The sequence below is a fragment of the Lepisma saccharinum genome, chromosome 2 (assembly GCF_977018435.1).
Source record: "Lepisma saccharinum chromosome 2, izLepSacc3.1, whole genome shotgun sequence".
NCBI lineage: Eukaryota > Metazoa > Arthropoda > Insecta > Zygentoma > Lepismatidae > Lepisma > Lepisma saccharinum.
In genome coordinates, this window is record NC_139230.1 from 135,159,944 (window position 1) to 135,177,740 (window position 17,797).

General features: G+C 36.8%; 1 protein-coding gene and 1 long non-coding RNA gene across 3 annotated transcripts in view; one reads left to right on the plus strand and one right to left on the minus strand.

The window, feature by feature from the left end:
• Positions 1-1,391, minus strand: part of LOC145984509 (uncharacterized) — a 51,788-nt gene extending 50,397 nt beyond the window's left edge. For both annotated transcript variants that reach the window (XR_014441339.1, XR_014441340.1), the window contains exon 1: positions 1,295-1,391. This is a non-coding gene — a long non-coding RNA (uncharacterized LOC145984509). The remainder of the gene's footprint in view (positions 1-1,294) is intronic.
• A 257-nt stretch (positions 1,392-1,648) lies between these two features.
• The window catches only part of LOC145984510 (uncharacterized), a 147,222-nt gene continuing 131,073 nt past the window's right edge, over positions 1,649-17,797 (plus strand). The window contains exons 1-2 of the mRNA XM_083118160.1: positions 1,649-1,684; positions 16,710-16,829. Coding sequence (XP_082974286.1) covers positions 16,778-16,829 — 52 coding nt within the window. The 5' untranslated portion in view covers positions 1,649-1,684; positions 16,710-16,777. The remainder of the gene's footprint in view (positions 1,685-16,709; positions 16,830-17,797) is intronic.

The following is a 17,797-nucleotide window of genomic DNA, read 5'->3' on the forward strand; positions in this document are numbered from 1 at the left end:
TACTATTTATTTTCTACTCTCCGTCACCCATCATTATTATTGGCGTTCGCCAGACCATAGCGGTAATGTATCGACGTCTTGTTATCGGTGTGTCCTTTTGCGAGTTCCAGTCAGGTCGCATAATGTTTCAGATTCCAATTTAAATGTATCCCGAGTCGTGATTAGCCTATGTGTGCAAAAAGTGATGTTAAAACGAACTCTTGACCTCAATTATGCAATTTGTGTATTTTCTTCCAGCTGTGGATCCCTCTTTTCGCGAAAAATAACGAATTAACCTAATCATTAACTCAATAAATAAAAATACATCTCTAAATTAATTAATGAAAACTGTTATTACACCCAAACCACTATTTTATCGTAAATGTAAATGAAATGTCATCTCACGTAGTGAAAACAATGTGAAAATTGTTCTAAGGAGTGATATATGATTGTCAAACACATACATGAATACATATATTAAGTTCGTGAACTATAATTGGGACAATTTAATACTAATTTGAAACGATTAAAGTCAATTAAAGCGACAAATAAACTTTTGCGCAATCTTTCTGCCGATTCGCATTATTGAAACAATATTTAACCAATGGGGACGTTATCTCATATTTGAAAATGCTGCATTGGTTGAATTTCCTGTGGACAAGACCGTGAGCACGCCTCCTGCTCCGCTGAATCTAACTTCACTCTGATTGGAGGATCGTATATTTCACAACACTTCCTTGTTTCAGAGCTACCAACATAATTTCGTAAGACGTTGGACTTAGAAAAATTCCATGCGACAGATTTTTTGAACATGACTGTACAAAAAATCGCCACATTCAATATCGTTCTTTCAAAAACTCCGACGACGGAGAAGAGAGAGAGAGTAAATGGATATTCTTGCTTCTGTATTTTTGGAACTTAAGCTTGTTGCCAACTATAGCGCTCCGAACATATACGTTCCGAACTGCCGTATATGCAACATACACATTTTGCGTCTTTTGGAGAGGGTCAGCGCATATACCGAGCGCGCCGATCCGAAATGCCGTGTGTTGGGAATGAATAATGTTGGAATTATAGACAGCCGAAATTGAACGAGAGCGCATTCGGAAGCGAGCTGAAGCGGGTGGAAAAAAGTATTATCTAGAAACTGCAGACGTCTGGCATGGAAATTTAACGGGATCCGTGTGGTTGTGGCGCACTGCAAGTGCTATTTCCTCTCTGCAGAATGGTACCTTCGGTCGGCTATAAGCTTTACTTGTACCATATAAATCCCACATTTTTCCAAATAAATAAAATTCCATGGATAAGTTCTCACCTTTGAAGCAAATTCTTAGTTTCTCTCTGCCAGTCACAGATTTCGAATCAGATCTTGCTGCCACTTGTTGGATATGAAAACACAATTAAACAGTTGAACTAAAAGTCGTACAATGCCTGTGTGCCTGGAACAGCAAGCGGAAAGGATAACATATATCATGATGTTATGAAAACTACCTTCTATTGTTTTCAGCGAATTAATTCGCCTCCGGAGAACCCATTCTATATCGTTTTATAGCTTTGTTTATTCCTGCCATAAGTTGACGTAAAGCTAATAATGAAACTGAAGTTCGAAACACGTACACGGAACCATTATTCCCAAGTGCCAGTTTACATAATCTTCAGAGAGCGTAACCACGGTGAAGATAGGGACTCTTTATTTAAACACACTGTAAGTTTACTTTCTATATTTGCTTTGGTTTATTCATGCATTATATTTGTTGTCATTTATTCTCACTGTGGGGCCGTAACGTATCCAAATGTGAGATTAATACTGTGAATATCCAAGCCTTTATATAATTGAGAAACTGGGAATGTTTAGTGCTAACAAGTTGAAAACACTGTCATAGGTATGCCAGCATATGCTGATAGCACACCTGGCCTCCCGCTTCTGTGATCGAGAACGTTGTGTGGTCGATCCACAATCTTGCCACTGAAGTTTCCTTTCGAGTATTTGCCTGGGTCTGGGTGTCTATTTATTACTTTTCCCTTGTCAATTTCATGTAAGCATTATCCAGCATTATTCAAAATAGGGAGAAAAAATTACGTAAAATCAGAAAAATGGATGTACATATTAATGCTTACAATTCCTTGTAAAGTAAGTAGTTGGTCAGATTACTGCTTTCCTGATAGCACTCCTCAAATATAAATATATCATTCAAGTGTTTTTCTAAAATGAATATTTATATCAATTAAAATAAATTCACTAAACTAAGGACAATATCCTCTAATATCAAACACCGGAACAAATTTACATATAACGGGTACAATAAAACTTTATTCACAAGATCATCTTGAAGGGTATCACTAGAAGTTTCAAGTTTCTTTCTGTCATCCTTCTGTGGGCAAATTAAAAAATAGAACTACAAGAATGCCCAAAAATAAAAATGTTCAACTAAAAATTCCCCATTAAATACGTTTCATGAAATAATACGTATATTCAAATTTATTATATATAATTTGACAGGTAACAACATTTATAAATGCAATTATAAAAGAATATATTTAATAACTACAAGAAGGGTTACAAAATGTGAATAATGTAGTTTGCCTGACTGGGTTACTGTTCCGATTGCGTCATGAGAAGATTTATTGACAATGCAGAATGCATTTAGAATAATTGAAATGGCTGTGGAAGTAAATTTGACATTCGAACAAACCATTTCGTGTGTTTTAAAGATACAGGAACTACAGTATTAATTGGTGAGGAATTATGTCATTAAAAATACGTTGTAGAAGTTCATTGTTTTTTAACTAGGAAAACGTATACAGGCGCAGTTGATCAAAGAAAGTAAAATATGGAAATATTGAAGCAATCAAGTCTAACCATCCAAACTTATTTAAAACTTATGAACAGTAACACTGTAAGCACGTACAAGCGTAATTATATTGCTGAGAGCCCCAAACCTTACACGCCTAACCTACTCAGTAAACATATACAGTACAAGCGTGATGATAGAAATCGTTCTTCCCTAAAAGCGCAGTGAGTAATCAGAATAATTGTTCAGTATGCGATAAAAAGCATGTGTGTAGTACTCGTATGATTCGATTAATGGAGATGATACTGGGAATTTCATAAACGGATTCTGGGCCAGGTACTGAATATTTTATGGAATATACTCTGCATCCAAATCACTGCTGAAGGGCATGAATACATTCTTATGTACGCATGCTCGCTTTATTTTTTGGTTAAGGCATTGATATCAATGATTATATTACATCACGGATACATTTATATTTTTTTGTTTTTATTTATTTTATTAATAAACCTATGGACCACGCAAAGTTTGAAACTGAAAGAAAATACTTTCTTCAAACTTCTGTAACGCGTAATGCTTAAAATTTCTCCCTTAAGTCCTTTACAGCGAAATAAAATTTTAACTGGATTTCACTTAAATTATTTGGTCAGTCGGGCTGGCAACTCGCACAACAGAACAATTCTACGCGCAGCCAGATGGTATATGGAGATGAACCAGGGTGAATTGAATTAAAACAGGTTGATTCAAATCACTCTAAATAAATAATTTATAGAATAATGCATATAAGAAGTTTGTAGATATCAGAAATTATTTTGTTGAAAGTACATTACTCGTGATCATTCAATGGTGATTATTAGGTTCTAAGATAGGAAAATAAAGGAAATATTAAAGATGTACTGATTATGTGAAGCTCATACGAAAATAAATGTAAAGACAGCATTTCTCTTGATTTAAAATTCAATAATTTTATGGGCAAAAATAGCAAACATTTTGTGTAGAAAAGTATACAAAATACTAATCATGTTAAACCATAAATAGTAGCAAAATCATTAAACTGTAAATAAACATGACAACTGATATTTTTTGAACTATAATTAAGAAAACTCCTAAATTCATGTACAAAGACTATAAAAAATATTTAAGTTAATATTTTAAGTTACAATTACAGAGTACATCCAGTATGTTTTAGTTTCACTGAAAGAAGAGTTCTGAAATAATCATCAGTTTCATCAACAAACTCAACAAACATTTCCATAGTAGTTACAGTATCAGAAACAGAAAAAGGTATGTTCACGTATATTTTTTATTTCCTTTAACCAAACTGTTCAGATATTTTACAGGGTCAATTACTAGAAAAATAATAATAATAAAAACATATATCTATGTGCATGGTGCCAAAAACCATGCAATCAATTTTAAGCATGTCTTCTTTTTTAAAAAATGGATATAAATAAAAAAAATCCGATTTAAATTTTAAAAATCAACACAAAAGTTTTTTTTAATATAAAAATCATGCTTTTTATCCACCCTGAGATGAACACATGCAAACTATTAGCAATCACCAGCTTGAAATTTGAACATCATGATTTTTTCAATAGGAATTGTCATAAACAATGTACGTAGCACAAACCTACAAGAGCACTTGAGACCAGTTTTCATAGCTCCTTTCTAAACGTGCCTATTAACAGGAATTTCGATGCCAACAATTCGTATCATTCTACAGAATGATGGGATCGAACCAACCGCCCCCAATAGATAAATGGAAAATGTAGCTATTCACCATTCATCCTCTTTAATGATGAGACCACTTGTCCTCATGACAAGTTGGATGCTTGGCTGCGAGAGGTACAACTGAAATAGAATACCTAACTATACAACTAGAAATGGCAAATTGTCACTCGTTTGATTTTGTAAACCTTTGAACCTAAATCATGCATGTTATGGTTAGGATAATTACCTGTCTACACTTAGAAGAATGCTAATGAAACTGATCACGTAGAGTAAAATAAAACTAAGCCCTCTCTAGGCTTCGTAGGTAGTTCACCTAACTCAGGCAGACTGGTCTCCTTCTCTCCTTTCCAAAGTGCTTTTGCCTGTCTCTCATCCAAACCAAAAGTGAGTCCCTTGTCAGTCTCTCCGTCCCTCGCAACACCTCTCTCTGCAGACTTCCTATACGCTGATCAGTCAGTTTTAACCTTCATATTCTTGAAAGCTGTTTATTCCTTGTTTACTTGTTGTAAATCTTTCAGCCTCAGTATATCAGGAAGCGGAAGTCTGCTTAATACTCGCCCGACCCTGTGGCCGAGTGGTTAGCACATCGCACTGCGACGCCAAGGGTCCCGGGTTCGAATCCTGGTTGGGCTTGGTTGTTTGTGAATGTCCATTCATCATTTTCATCACTCATCCCCATCTTCGCAAATTAGCTAAGAGGCACAAAACGCGAAGTAAAATAAACTAAATCAATCAATCGATCTGCTTAATACTCGACTGTGAATAATTCAAATACCTGAGAGGACCGGACAGCTGGTGTAAAAAAGTGAATGAACGTAGGTGAAATGAAGCTTAAAGAAAGTTAAAATGAAAAATAAATAATAATCCTGTGGATTGATACGAATTCACAAAGAAACGGTCGCTGTACATTACACCCCACCGTTACCTGTCCATGGTCCTAACGAAGAGCAAAGTTTATTTGGAATTTATTTCACATTTTCTGTTTTGAACATTATCTGTAAAGGTAGATTGATTGATTGATTTGGTTTATTTTACTTCGCTTTGCTGCCATTTTATACTTTAATTTTTTTGTTATTTAGCATCGCTTTCCTCCATCTTCATGCTAATCTCGAAGATGAGGATGAGTGATGACACGATAAAATTGATGAAAGGACACTCACAATGAATACCCATGCCCAGGCCAATTAGAACTCGACACGCCTGGCGTGGTAGCAGGCTGTGCTAGCCATTCCGCCACGTAGGTCGGCCTGTCTTTAAAGAATATATTCAGAGAAAGGATCAGTACATTTTGTACTAAAACATCAAACGTTGTATAATGAGTATTCAGTTCCTGTATGCACAACAGAATTTGGAGAACCCTACCTGACCCATCGCCAACTGAAATACGACGTCATTCTTGCACTGATTTCTTCTGAAATCATTATCTCGAGAAAAATGAACAGATTGTAATGATTATTAATTTAAGATATTGCTAAAACATTTTTCTTTTATCAATTCGTCAGATTTAATAAAATAAAAATGTTCTATAATGTTTTTTGTTTTATAAATGGAAGGTATATAATTAGATATTTTTTATATTGCAAATTACCTTGATTTTTCAGAAAAGATTTGTTGAATAACATTTTAACCTTAACCTGGCTAGTCCCGTTTGTGAACAATGCCTGTAAGCTTCGTACCCTGCCTTGGCCTTTCTGGAACCAACGGTACGTGACTAAATTTTTCGTTGCTTCTCGGGAACAACTATTAATATTTCATTTGTGTTTACATTGGTATGGTTAAAATAAATTAAATCAATCAATATACGTATGACATATTTGAGTTTAAATGCAATGCAACTATTTGATCGCTTTTGCCAAACGCTGTGTTTTAAATCGATTTCAACTTTAAAGCACGAGCTTTTTAATTACGAAGATTTACACAAAAACACCAACGAATGAGAACTCTTTGTCGTAGAGTGTAAATGTTTGATTTGTTCTTGGCAAGGACAACATTTTAACATGTCACCTTTACACAAGCCCTATTATACGTGGTTGAACCATATTAACTCTTGACTAGTCAAATGAATATAGTCAGATAAAATTTAATTCATCTTTTTCTTTTTCTCCTAACTACGCTTGTTGCGAGAGAAGATGATAAGATTGCACTTGCTTCAAAATCTTCGTCTTTAACCAACAATTTTTTAATTTATTCGTGAGCATTTGGAAAGTAAACACAAAGTATTATATTTTTGTTTCAATAGAATTATAGACATATAAATGTGTGTAATTCTATCACATAGGCATCTGTGTGACTCTATCTTGACTAATTCGTTCAATATTTTAACATCCTTGCACGTATCTTCTATAATTTTTAGAATCTTTTATGTCAGTGGTGGCCCTGTGTATTATTAAATAAAAGTTACATTGAGGCCCATAAAGTTACCAGTACATTAATAATTTCCGACGCTCCTATCAGGGCCGCATTGAGAAAGTCGAAGCAGGAAATCCACGAATTTACAGAGATATAATATTTCTAATTGATATAGAAAAGAAACACATTAGAAATATAATACAATCTATCTCTTGTCAACTGAAAGGTTATTTATTTTTTGTGATGAATATTCTAATGACAATTAATACTTTCCCAGCAAATGTTGGTGCTTTTCACGCTCGTATCATGGAGCATGAAGATTCAATTTGACTCACCAGGCACCCGTGGGCGGAGTGGTTAACACATCGCGCAAAGACGCCAGGGGTGCCGGGTTCGAATCCTGGCCTGAGCATGGATGTTTGTGAGTGTCCATTCATGAATTTCATCATATCATCACTCATCCTCATCTTCGCAAATTAGCCAAAAGTGGCACAAGAAGAGAAGTCAAATAAAAAAATCAATCAGTCAATTATTTTGACTCAGCAGAATCCTTTTCCATAGCGCTTTTGTTCCGCTCCATAGTACTTATTCAATCTCAATGGCCAAGAGATCCTGCTACGACTATAGGTGGAAACCGTAGAGACTGGAAAATTGAATAGCTGCTTGACAAACAATATATATATATATATATATATATATATATATATATATATATATATATATAACGCTTGGGACGTGATTCGACAAGTAAAAACAAGGAGAAAAATACCATGTGAAAAAATGTCGAAATCGCCACCCTGCGAAAATCGCCTCACACCGTGTTTAAAGCAGGATAACTCAAGAAGGAAGAAATATATCAATGTCGGATTAAAAGAGTACAAAGAAAGTCGTACCTGACGAATACAATGCTGCAGCAATTGAGGCCTAGTGTAAATTGCGCAAGGGGACTCTCAAAGAAAGTGGGGAATCCCCTGATGGAAAATGCAGGAAATTTTAATACTATTTTCTACATAATGTTGAGATCGGAATGTAGCCAGTAAAAAATGACGACGTATTTCCACATGTCCCACTACTGCTGGGACACCGTCCCACACTCGGGAAATAGAAAATTCACCCGAAAATGACGCTATGCCGACAGATTACGCTGAGATTGATTTCAGCTAAGTGATACAGAAAAGCCCCACTAGAGGGGCTGGGAGTGTAGGTCACCTGTTACGTATTAGCGTTGGTGGATACTACGTAGAGAGTGTAGTTGACCGTTGTTCTTCCTGTCCGTTCTACGTGTCGCAGCGTGGAGTTTAATCCTGCATTGTGTGTGTGGTTGAATTGCGCCAAGGAGTATTGTACGTAGAGTACGTATTCCAGTGTTCTTTCTCGATTTGCAACAACTGCGTAGACACCTGTGTGATATTACGTAAGTGCTAATAACGGTAGTTCTGATCAGTCACTCGGAGGGAAAGTGCTGGTCAGTTCTCGAACAGGACAATGGCGGAGTACTCTACCCACGAGCTTGCTGATATGCATCTCATTTATGGAGAGGCAAACCGAAACAGCCGTGAAGCACGGCGTTCGTATCACGAACGTTTTCCCAATAGGCGGTTACCAACACATTCACTCTTTCAAAGACTTGATGCTCGACTGCGTGAAACTGGATCTCTACTAGGTGGGAAAGAGGGAGCGGGATTCGAACCCATGACCCTTGGCGTCGCACCGCAATGGGATAACCACTCGGCCACAGGGTCTGGCGCCTGTCACTCGAAAACGGTGCCGATTTCGAAATTTTTTCACATGGCATTTCTTCCTTGCTTTTACTTGTCGAATCACCTCACAAGCGTTGTAACAGGAATTTTGCAACACCCTGTATATATGTATATATGTATGTATGTATGTATGTATGTATGTATGTATGTATGTTTGTTCCGGCATAACTGTCGAACGCCTGATGCGATTTCAACCAAACTTGGTACATAACACTTGCAATCTGGAAAGAAATACTGTGGTGGTAAGACACCTCTGGCAGCCCTAGGGGTGGAGGTGGGAAGGGGTGACGTAAAAATAATCGAAAATGACTGATATTCATGTGGAATCTATAGTTTTCGGTGTCGCTAAGATGAATAGTGACACTCCCCATGCTGTTAAACTCCAAGACACCACTGGCACCCTTGGGGCGGAGGTGGGAAGTGGGTAACATGTAAAATTAATCGAAAACGGCCGATATTAGTATGGAATACACAGTTTTCGGGGTCGCTAAGATGAATAGTGACACTCCAAATGCCATTCAACTCCAAGACACCACTGGAACCCCTAGGGGTGGGGGTGGGAGGCTGGGAAAGGGGTGACATAAATCGACCGATATTAGCGTGGAATCCATAGTTTTCGGGGTCGCTAAGATGAACAGTGACACTCGCAATACCGTTCAACACCAAGACACCCCTGGCACCCCTAGGGAAGGGGTGAGAAAGGGGTGACATGTAAAAATACCGATATTAATGTTAGATCCATAGTTTTCGGGGTCGCTAAGATGAATAGTGACACTCCTAATGCCTTTCAACTCCAAGACAGCTCTCGTACCCCTAGGAGGTTGGGTGGGAAGGCGGTGACATGCAGAATGAATAATATTATTGTGGAATCCACAGTTTTCGGGGTCGCTAGGATGTATAGTAACACTTCGAATGCCTTTCAACTCCAAGACACTTCTGAAACACCCTGCACCCCTAGGGGTAAGAGTGGGAAAGTGATGACATATAAAACAACAGATATTAGTGTGGAATCCATAGTTTTCTGAGTCGCTAAGATGAATAGTGACATTCCCAATGCCGTTCAACTCCAAAACACCCCTGTCACCCATAGGGGAAAGGGTCTGAATGTGGTGACATATAAAAGGACCGATATTATTGTAAAATCCATCGTTTTCGGGGTCGCTAATATGAATAGTGACACTCTCAATTCCGTTCAACTCCAAGACAGCTCTCGGACCCCTAGGGATGTGGATTGGAAGGGGGTGACTTGTAAAATTGCCGATATTAGGGTGGAATCCATAGTTTTCGGGGTCGCTAGGATGAATAGTGACACTCCCAATGAGGTTCAACTCCAAGACACCGCTGGCACCTCTAGGAGTGGTGGGAAGAGGGTTAAATGTAAAACGACCGATATTAATGTGGAATCCATAGTTTTCGGGGTCACTAAGATGAATAGTAACACTCCCAATGCTATTCAACTCCAAGACACCTCTGGCACCTTTAGGGGTGGGTTTGGGAAAGGGGTGACATGTAACAAAAATCGAAAACGAGCGATATTAGTGTGGAATCCATAGTTTTCGGGGTCGCTAAGATGAATAGTGACACTCTTAATGCCGTTGAACTCCAAGTTAATTTTACACTTTAATTAGAATTAATTATTTTCATGTCTAATAGAAGATTGGGATAAATAAGTACCCAGGTAACGCCGGGCAATAAGTTAGTTATCATATCATCTGCTGTTAAAATTCTTCACACTTTATTTTACTCTTCTCCTTCAACTGATCTCGGCTTTTCATATTTATTTCCTCCATGCACTCGCTTCCAGTCTCACGCGCTCATTGGTCGAGCCCTCTCGTGTCACCACTGGCTCAGATACTTATTTTCATTCGCTTGCTCAAGATATTCCTCAGATATTGTATATAACTATAGGTCTTTGCTACTCTTACGGCGTGCGGCCCTCATGTTAGCAAGGGAAGTGGGGAACAGGAATTACGCCGCAGACCATCCAGGCAACAGCAGTATCCGCACCTTGTTCTACAGGCTGCTGCGTTTTTCATCTCGCTGGTTTGGTCGCTTCCTTGCTTCCCCACTTCCCTTTCCAGCATATAGTGAGCTTGCCGTAAGAGTAGAAAATACCTATAGCTATTAATTTCATACATTTGCATTACACGCGTACTTAAACAACGGCATTAGGAATTTTCTTTTCATTTTTCATAACCCTCCACTGACTATACTCTAATTTTCAAATATTATGAGAGCATATTTTAATTATAATTACACAGTTAAGTATGCTTATAATAACTGTAATTTCTGTTTCATAGCTGTGGACTAAGTAGATTTTTTTATATAAATCGGAACGTTTCGGTAAATATTAAATAACATCTGATCATAAACGTAACATTGCACAAGTTTCACGGTACGTAACTGTGTAATTATAATTAAAATGGTCTAAGACCCTATCACTTGTAGTAGCCTAGTTACATGGGATATTGCAATAATATAAGAAGAAATACAAGAATATTCCTGTAATCCTATTTTATATTCCAGGAAAGGCAAATGCAATAGTGTTTATACAGAATACCAATCGAACGGTCTATTACGTGTGAACGTTAAATCCAATATTTATATCTGTTATCTGCTTTTGCTGTATCTAAAGAAGGCAAACTGTGCACGTGAGTTGCACAGATGTTAAAATGAGGAATGAGGAATGCTATACTAAACATTACATAATGACTAGTAGCCTATTATGGGCGTCCGCAGGATTTTTTCCAGAAAGGGGCACGCAAGGTATTTTTTTTCCAGGGGAACAAAGGCATACTTTTACCCCATAATAATGATGCTCTCTCGGAAAACACTGCTTCAGTCCGAAATTATCAATGAACTTTCAACGCCTTTGTAATAATTAACAGAAATTACTGTGACTGAAATGAAATTATATGTGGAATATGTACTTTTTTAGGTAGACATTCAAGGGGGCTGTGGCCTCCCTTGACCCCCTCTTCCGGATGTCCATGTAGCCAATTAAGATTTTTCAACTGACTTCATCTCTCATTCTGAAGTGTCCTCATGAGAATAATATTTTGTATTTATTTCTTCTTTAGTTGCTTGTGGTAGTTGTTACCTACTCGATTTTAATATGCACTTTAAGAATATAAGAAAAGTAACAACATAACCACTATTTTGGTGTTATGGTTCTGGATCCAAAGAAAATATATACAGGGTGTCCGGCTTAGACCTTTAACATTACAAAACAGTATAACTTTTGTTACATTCAATTTCAAATGAAACTTATTGCTTGTATGGGACTGACAACTGTGGCCATTTGCGAGAATCACCAGTACTTCGAGTTGACGTGACGCGCATGCGCGTGTAACGCAAAAGTTCCAAGATGGCGGAGTTGGCGGTTCAGCAGAAAGTGTTCTGCGTTCTGTCACTGGCAGAAAACAAATCTGTGAAGCTTGTTCAACGTGCTTTTCGGCGTGAATTCAATCTTCAACGTCACGTCAATGTTCCTTCCTATTTGAGTATTGCTAAGTGTGAAAAACAACTAAGAAAAACTGGAAGTGTTGTGTCAGTGGGCGTGAAGTACGCGAAGCGGAAGATATCAGAGGAAAACATTGAATGATTCGCACTGCATTCACAAGAAGTCCAAGGAAATCAATAAGACGTGCAAGTTTAGAGCTCAATATTCCTCGGTTTACTATCCATGACGTTGTGCACGAGAGGTTACTTCTACGGGTGTACAAGATCCAGTTACATCAAGGAATTTATCCTGATGATAAGCCTAAAAGACAGACGTTTTCGGGCAAAATGTTAACCGAAATTGACAACAACAATGCTTTTCTGGACAAGGTGTGCTTTTCTGATGAAGCTGCATTCTACACGTGTGGCAAAGTTAACAAGCAAAATTGCCGTATTTGGAGAAGTGACAATCCTCATGAGTTTCGTGAAATTATGATAGATTCGCCAAAATTTAATGTGTGGTGTGGTTTAATGAAAGAGAAGATAATAGGCCCGTTCTTCTTTGCTGAAGAAACAGTGAGAGGAACGAATTATTTAGACATGCTTCAGCATTACGCTGTGCCTCAAATGCCTCCAGAAACCATTTTCCAGCCCCGGCACATTTTGCTATCATTGTACGAGGACTCCTCGATGACCATTTTCCTAGAAGATGGATACGAAGAGGTTCTAAACCACTTACTTGGCCTCCGCGCTCGCCGGATCTCCATCCCCCCCTATACTTTTCCTTCTGGGGGTTCAAGGACCAAGTGTACAGTGTGCCCGTCGAGAACTTGGAAGATCCGCATAACAGAATTCGTCAGGCGATTAACAATGTGATCCCTCAAATGCTAGTGAATACCTGGGCGGAATTGGAATATCGGTTCGGCCACAGGGGGGGCTCATATCGAGGTTGTGTAAAGTGCTGGTGCTGGGACAAAAAAAATGCATGAGTTTTTCTACCAAAATGTAAATTTTGGTAATAAAATTGGGTTTCTCTGCAAAATTATTCTCTTTTGTAATGTTAAAGGTCTAAGCCGGACACCCTGTATAATTACAACCGTAACTTTATGTCTTTATGTTTAAAGAAGGGGCCATTTCTTTCAGATTCCTTTTTATTAAATCTTCGAAAATCCTTCATCAAATGCCCAATTAAAATTTACTTCGGTTCATAATTTTCAATATTTAGGAAATGTAATCAATGCAGTAGAATATTTGAAGAGCTTGTTTCCAAAGTTTCGTATCTACGATTTTAAAATTTTTAAGCTGACTACGACATCATGTGCTATGATGACTCTTTGTCATCATTTTGGTTATTTGTAATACGTATATTGTAAATCTCTCTGAACACAGTTTGATAAAACTGACTTTATTCCTAGCGTCGCATCATCATGCCTCAAACAGTTGTATTTCTATGCCTCCGAAAAGGGAAGTACACCTTTATATCATTCGATTCCTTGTCTAACTTATCCCTTACGCGTTCACGGTTTTTAGCTTTCGATCGCACGTTTGGAAATGTTGGAAAGGCTGAACGTTTCCCTCTTACAGATAATTAAAATAATAATATGCAAGTAAGGCAAGTGCATATTCCCTTTAATGATTAGCTACTGAATGGTTGGGATGGTGCCTTTATCCATGAATTAAATTATGTTAGATTTAAAAATTTGTGAAACATTGTTCAGAACACCAGTCATGTGTGAAGAACAATATTTGGAATGTGCAAATAACCTTTGTTAAAACTGTGAAAAGGTAGTCCTGCATTGTGGCCAGAAAGCAATAATTAAATAATGCATATTCGATACCTTAGATTGTGTATACCACGATACACTTCTAAGTAAATTATCTTCTTACAACCTCTCCAAAGCCGCACTTAATTTCTTTTCTTCCTATCTAAGAGACCCTAAAAAGGGAATATTAAAGAAGGAGTACACAATTTTCTCAGTCTTCTGCCAGGGCTCGAATCACAGCCCTCTGTTACTTTTAGTTTTAATCAATGACTTACCATACTACCTAAGTAAGTTATTCAGACTCTCAAGCGAAGACGACTTAAAATTCGGTAGAACTCTGCACAATATTGACGACTGCAAATTGTTGCAAGAAGAAATTTAGACAGTAACCAAGTGGTGCAGAGTAAATCATTCTAATTTAGGAAAATGCTGCGCTATGGCATACTCGCGTAACCAAAAGCAGACTGAATTCAATTTTGAAATAAATAACACAAAATTGAAAGGGCAACCGAGATTAAAAATCTTGGAGTTACATTCGATTCGAAACTTACATTTGCAACACACATTCAAATAATAGTAAACGAGGTACACAGAAACCTAGGGTATGCAATTAGAATGATTGATTGATTTTTTGATTATTTGATTTGCTTTATTCTACATGGCATTTTGTGCCACTTTTGGTTAATTAGCGATGATGCGGATGAGTGATGATATGATGAAATTGATGAATGGACACTCACAAACATCCATGCCCAGGCCAGGATTCGAACCCGGGACCCTTGACGTCGTAGCGCGATATGCTAACCACTCTTTTTTTATTTCCCTTTTAAATCAAACAATTACAGTAAATTTTACAAAAGTTTACAAATGTGTTATTCAAATGTTACATTTAAGAAGTTAGCATAATGTAATTTTCTATAATCTTGAGACATTTGTTCATATTCTTATCTTAGAGTTAGTCCAAAGTCCAAGTAATTATAATTTTTTGCACAGAAAATAAAAACATTAGGTACTGTGCTATTAACAATTGAACTGATTTTAGCTTTGCACTTGGAAAAAAATGAAACTCTGGTAGGATTATGTCTTTTGCTGATACTTGCTTTGGTGAAGTACGACAAATTCTACTAAGCATTGTTCTTAATTTTGGTCACGCTATGGCTGCTTTTTTACATTCTGTTCTCTTGTGGGTAATCGAATCTGGAACATGACAATTATAATAATTTGTAAAATTACTAAAGCCGTATTTATAACATCTGTCTGACGTTACAATTACTTGTTGTATCACCTTGTCATACCATAAAGCCTTATTCGTTAGATGTTTTGCCATTACATTATTACACCACTCCGCCACTGGGGCCAGCGCAATTAGAACGAATAAGGATATATATTTTATCTTTCTTGGCGACAATATTCAAACAGGTGTTCTGGGGTTATTAGGCAGGTTAATTTGATGTTAGTGTCCAACGTTTCGAGCGCATGCATTGATCTCATCATCGGCGAAACCACACTTTGCTCGGTTAGGTTTGGAAGCCATAGTTGGTCCTGATGATGAGAGCAATGTATGCACTCGAAACGTTGGACACTAACATCAAACTAACCCGGCTCATAATTAGAGAAGACATGCTTGAACGAGTAACGAGTTCATGAACAAAGAAGCAATTAAAATAATTTTATTAATGCTTTGTCCGAACCAAAGTTAAAAATGCACCAGAAACATTGGCACGTCAAGACAAGAAATATAAGCGGAAAAGAGAAATGCCCAAGTCTAAATTCGTAATGCATGCCACCTACAAAGAAACAGGCACATATCCCCGATATGAATCATGCACTTCCCTCTGTAAATGTCACATAAAGGAAGACACAATTGCTAACTTTCATGTATAATATTATGAACATTAGCATTCAGGTAGAACATATAGTAAAACAAATACACGTACGTGTTCCTATCTTCAAGACACACCCCAAAGGTGGTCTCTTTTACTGTTGCAACAGGAATAAAACATTATAAATAAATCGCCAATCTGCAGAACGTTTGATGCTCAGAAAAGGAGCAAAAATTTGAACCAAAGTATGGAAGAATCAGCTGTTGCATCTGCAGTTAGTTGAAGCGCTAGTAGGAACCACATATGATAATGTTAAGCATACTGTAAAACATCCTAATACAACTTTAAGATTTCTTGTTTTTTTTAATTTAATTAAGACGTGAAACTCTTTCAAAGTGACTTAATTACAGTCCTAAAATTGCAGATTCTCTGATTTCATTCCTTCAGAATTCTATCGTATTATACTCATATATTTATATACACAAACAAATTTACAAACAAAAAATCAATTTCTCGGAATTCAAGCTTTGTTCATTTTTTTGGTTTTCTGAAATTTAGCGTTTGATAAAAATACATCACTTTGCAAATAAGCTTTTCATTTGTAATGAGTAGTTGACAATTATTCAAATTTGTTAATTAGGAATGACAAAGTGTTTTCTTTCCATTATTCACAGTATAAAAATTCGTACTTTAGTGCACGAAAGTAAAAATTTACCAAATAATTTCGTATTAATATGTTTCTTATTTCCATCTGTAAAATATTAATGTAATATTTCACAAATAATAAATATATCAACACTTTTTTGATATTTATAAACAGTTAATTTTACGCAATACTATTACAGAAAATATGAAAGAAATAAGATTATAAAGTGAAATCATACATTAGTCAGTGACGATTTTCAGCCAGTGTATGTGTATATTAACTTAATTTTACATTGATATATAGTTATAACCTAGCATGTGATGTAAAGGAGTAGAGGCGATTGTCATACGTATTTTTCATTATTTATTATGTAATGCAAAGTGGTTAAATAACTAATACGTTCGATTGGCTCTATTGTTGTCAAGGCGGCACATACCAATTGTCTCATCTGTGGTCGTACTGGAACATCGAGGTGCGTTACTAGCTCCGTATAATGAACGAAGTCCCCCAAGTAATAAATAATAAGGAGGAAATAGACAGACAAGGTAAAATTAGTATTTTCTAATTTCATTTCTTTTAAAATCAACTCTTACATATATCGTATACGACCAAATTGAATTACATTTAGGAAAAAGGATTCTAAATTTAAAAGTTATTTTTTTATTTTTAAGTAATAGGATCACGAAATACCATGCATTCGTATATAACACTGTGATGGACGAGACAAAATGAAAAGCGAAAGCCAATGGAAAAATGATAAGGCAGTGATAGCAAGATGTTTCACAGAAGAATTACTAACACCACATACGCTGCCCAAGGAAATGAAGTTGTTCGCTTAGTCAACGAAACATATTGCATGTCATGGGGGGATGGGAACTTCTATCATAGTGAGGCATGCTGCTGTTTGTAGAATATAAATATTGTGATACATGTCGTTTTTGTCCCTTCCTACAGTTGTTCAGCATACAAATGTATTCGAAGGGATCGTATATTCCACTAGTATTCTGCCTACTTAAAGACAAGAAGAAGCAGACGTACGCTGATGCTTTGAGGATCTCGAATGACGAATGTGAGAAGAAGCAACTTCGATTACAACCGAAAAACGTTGTGATCGATTTCGAGCAAGCTATTCATGAGAGCACCATATCTGTGTTTTCACGCACCAATCTAGTGAGCTGTCCATTTCATTTGGCGCAGGCATGGTAAGTGGAAAAGAACTAATTTTCTATTTGATTACGATAACTGCATTGATATTTTTCAATCTGTATCCATATTCTACATATTCTAATCATAATAAAAGTCACAAATGTATATATTGTTTAATGTATTAATGTACATAATTATAAATATATTATTTTTTGCAGGTGGAGGAAAATTCAGAGGCTCGGTTTGTCTGCAACAAGCAAGCACAAGGACTCCGAGAAAGGGCAGTGGCTCCACTACTGCTTTGGTCTAACGTTCTTAAAACCCGAAGATGTTGAGGGCACATTCTGCGATTTAATTTGGATACAAC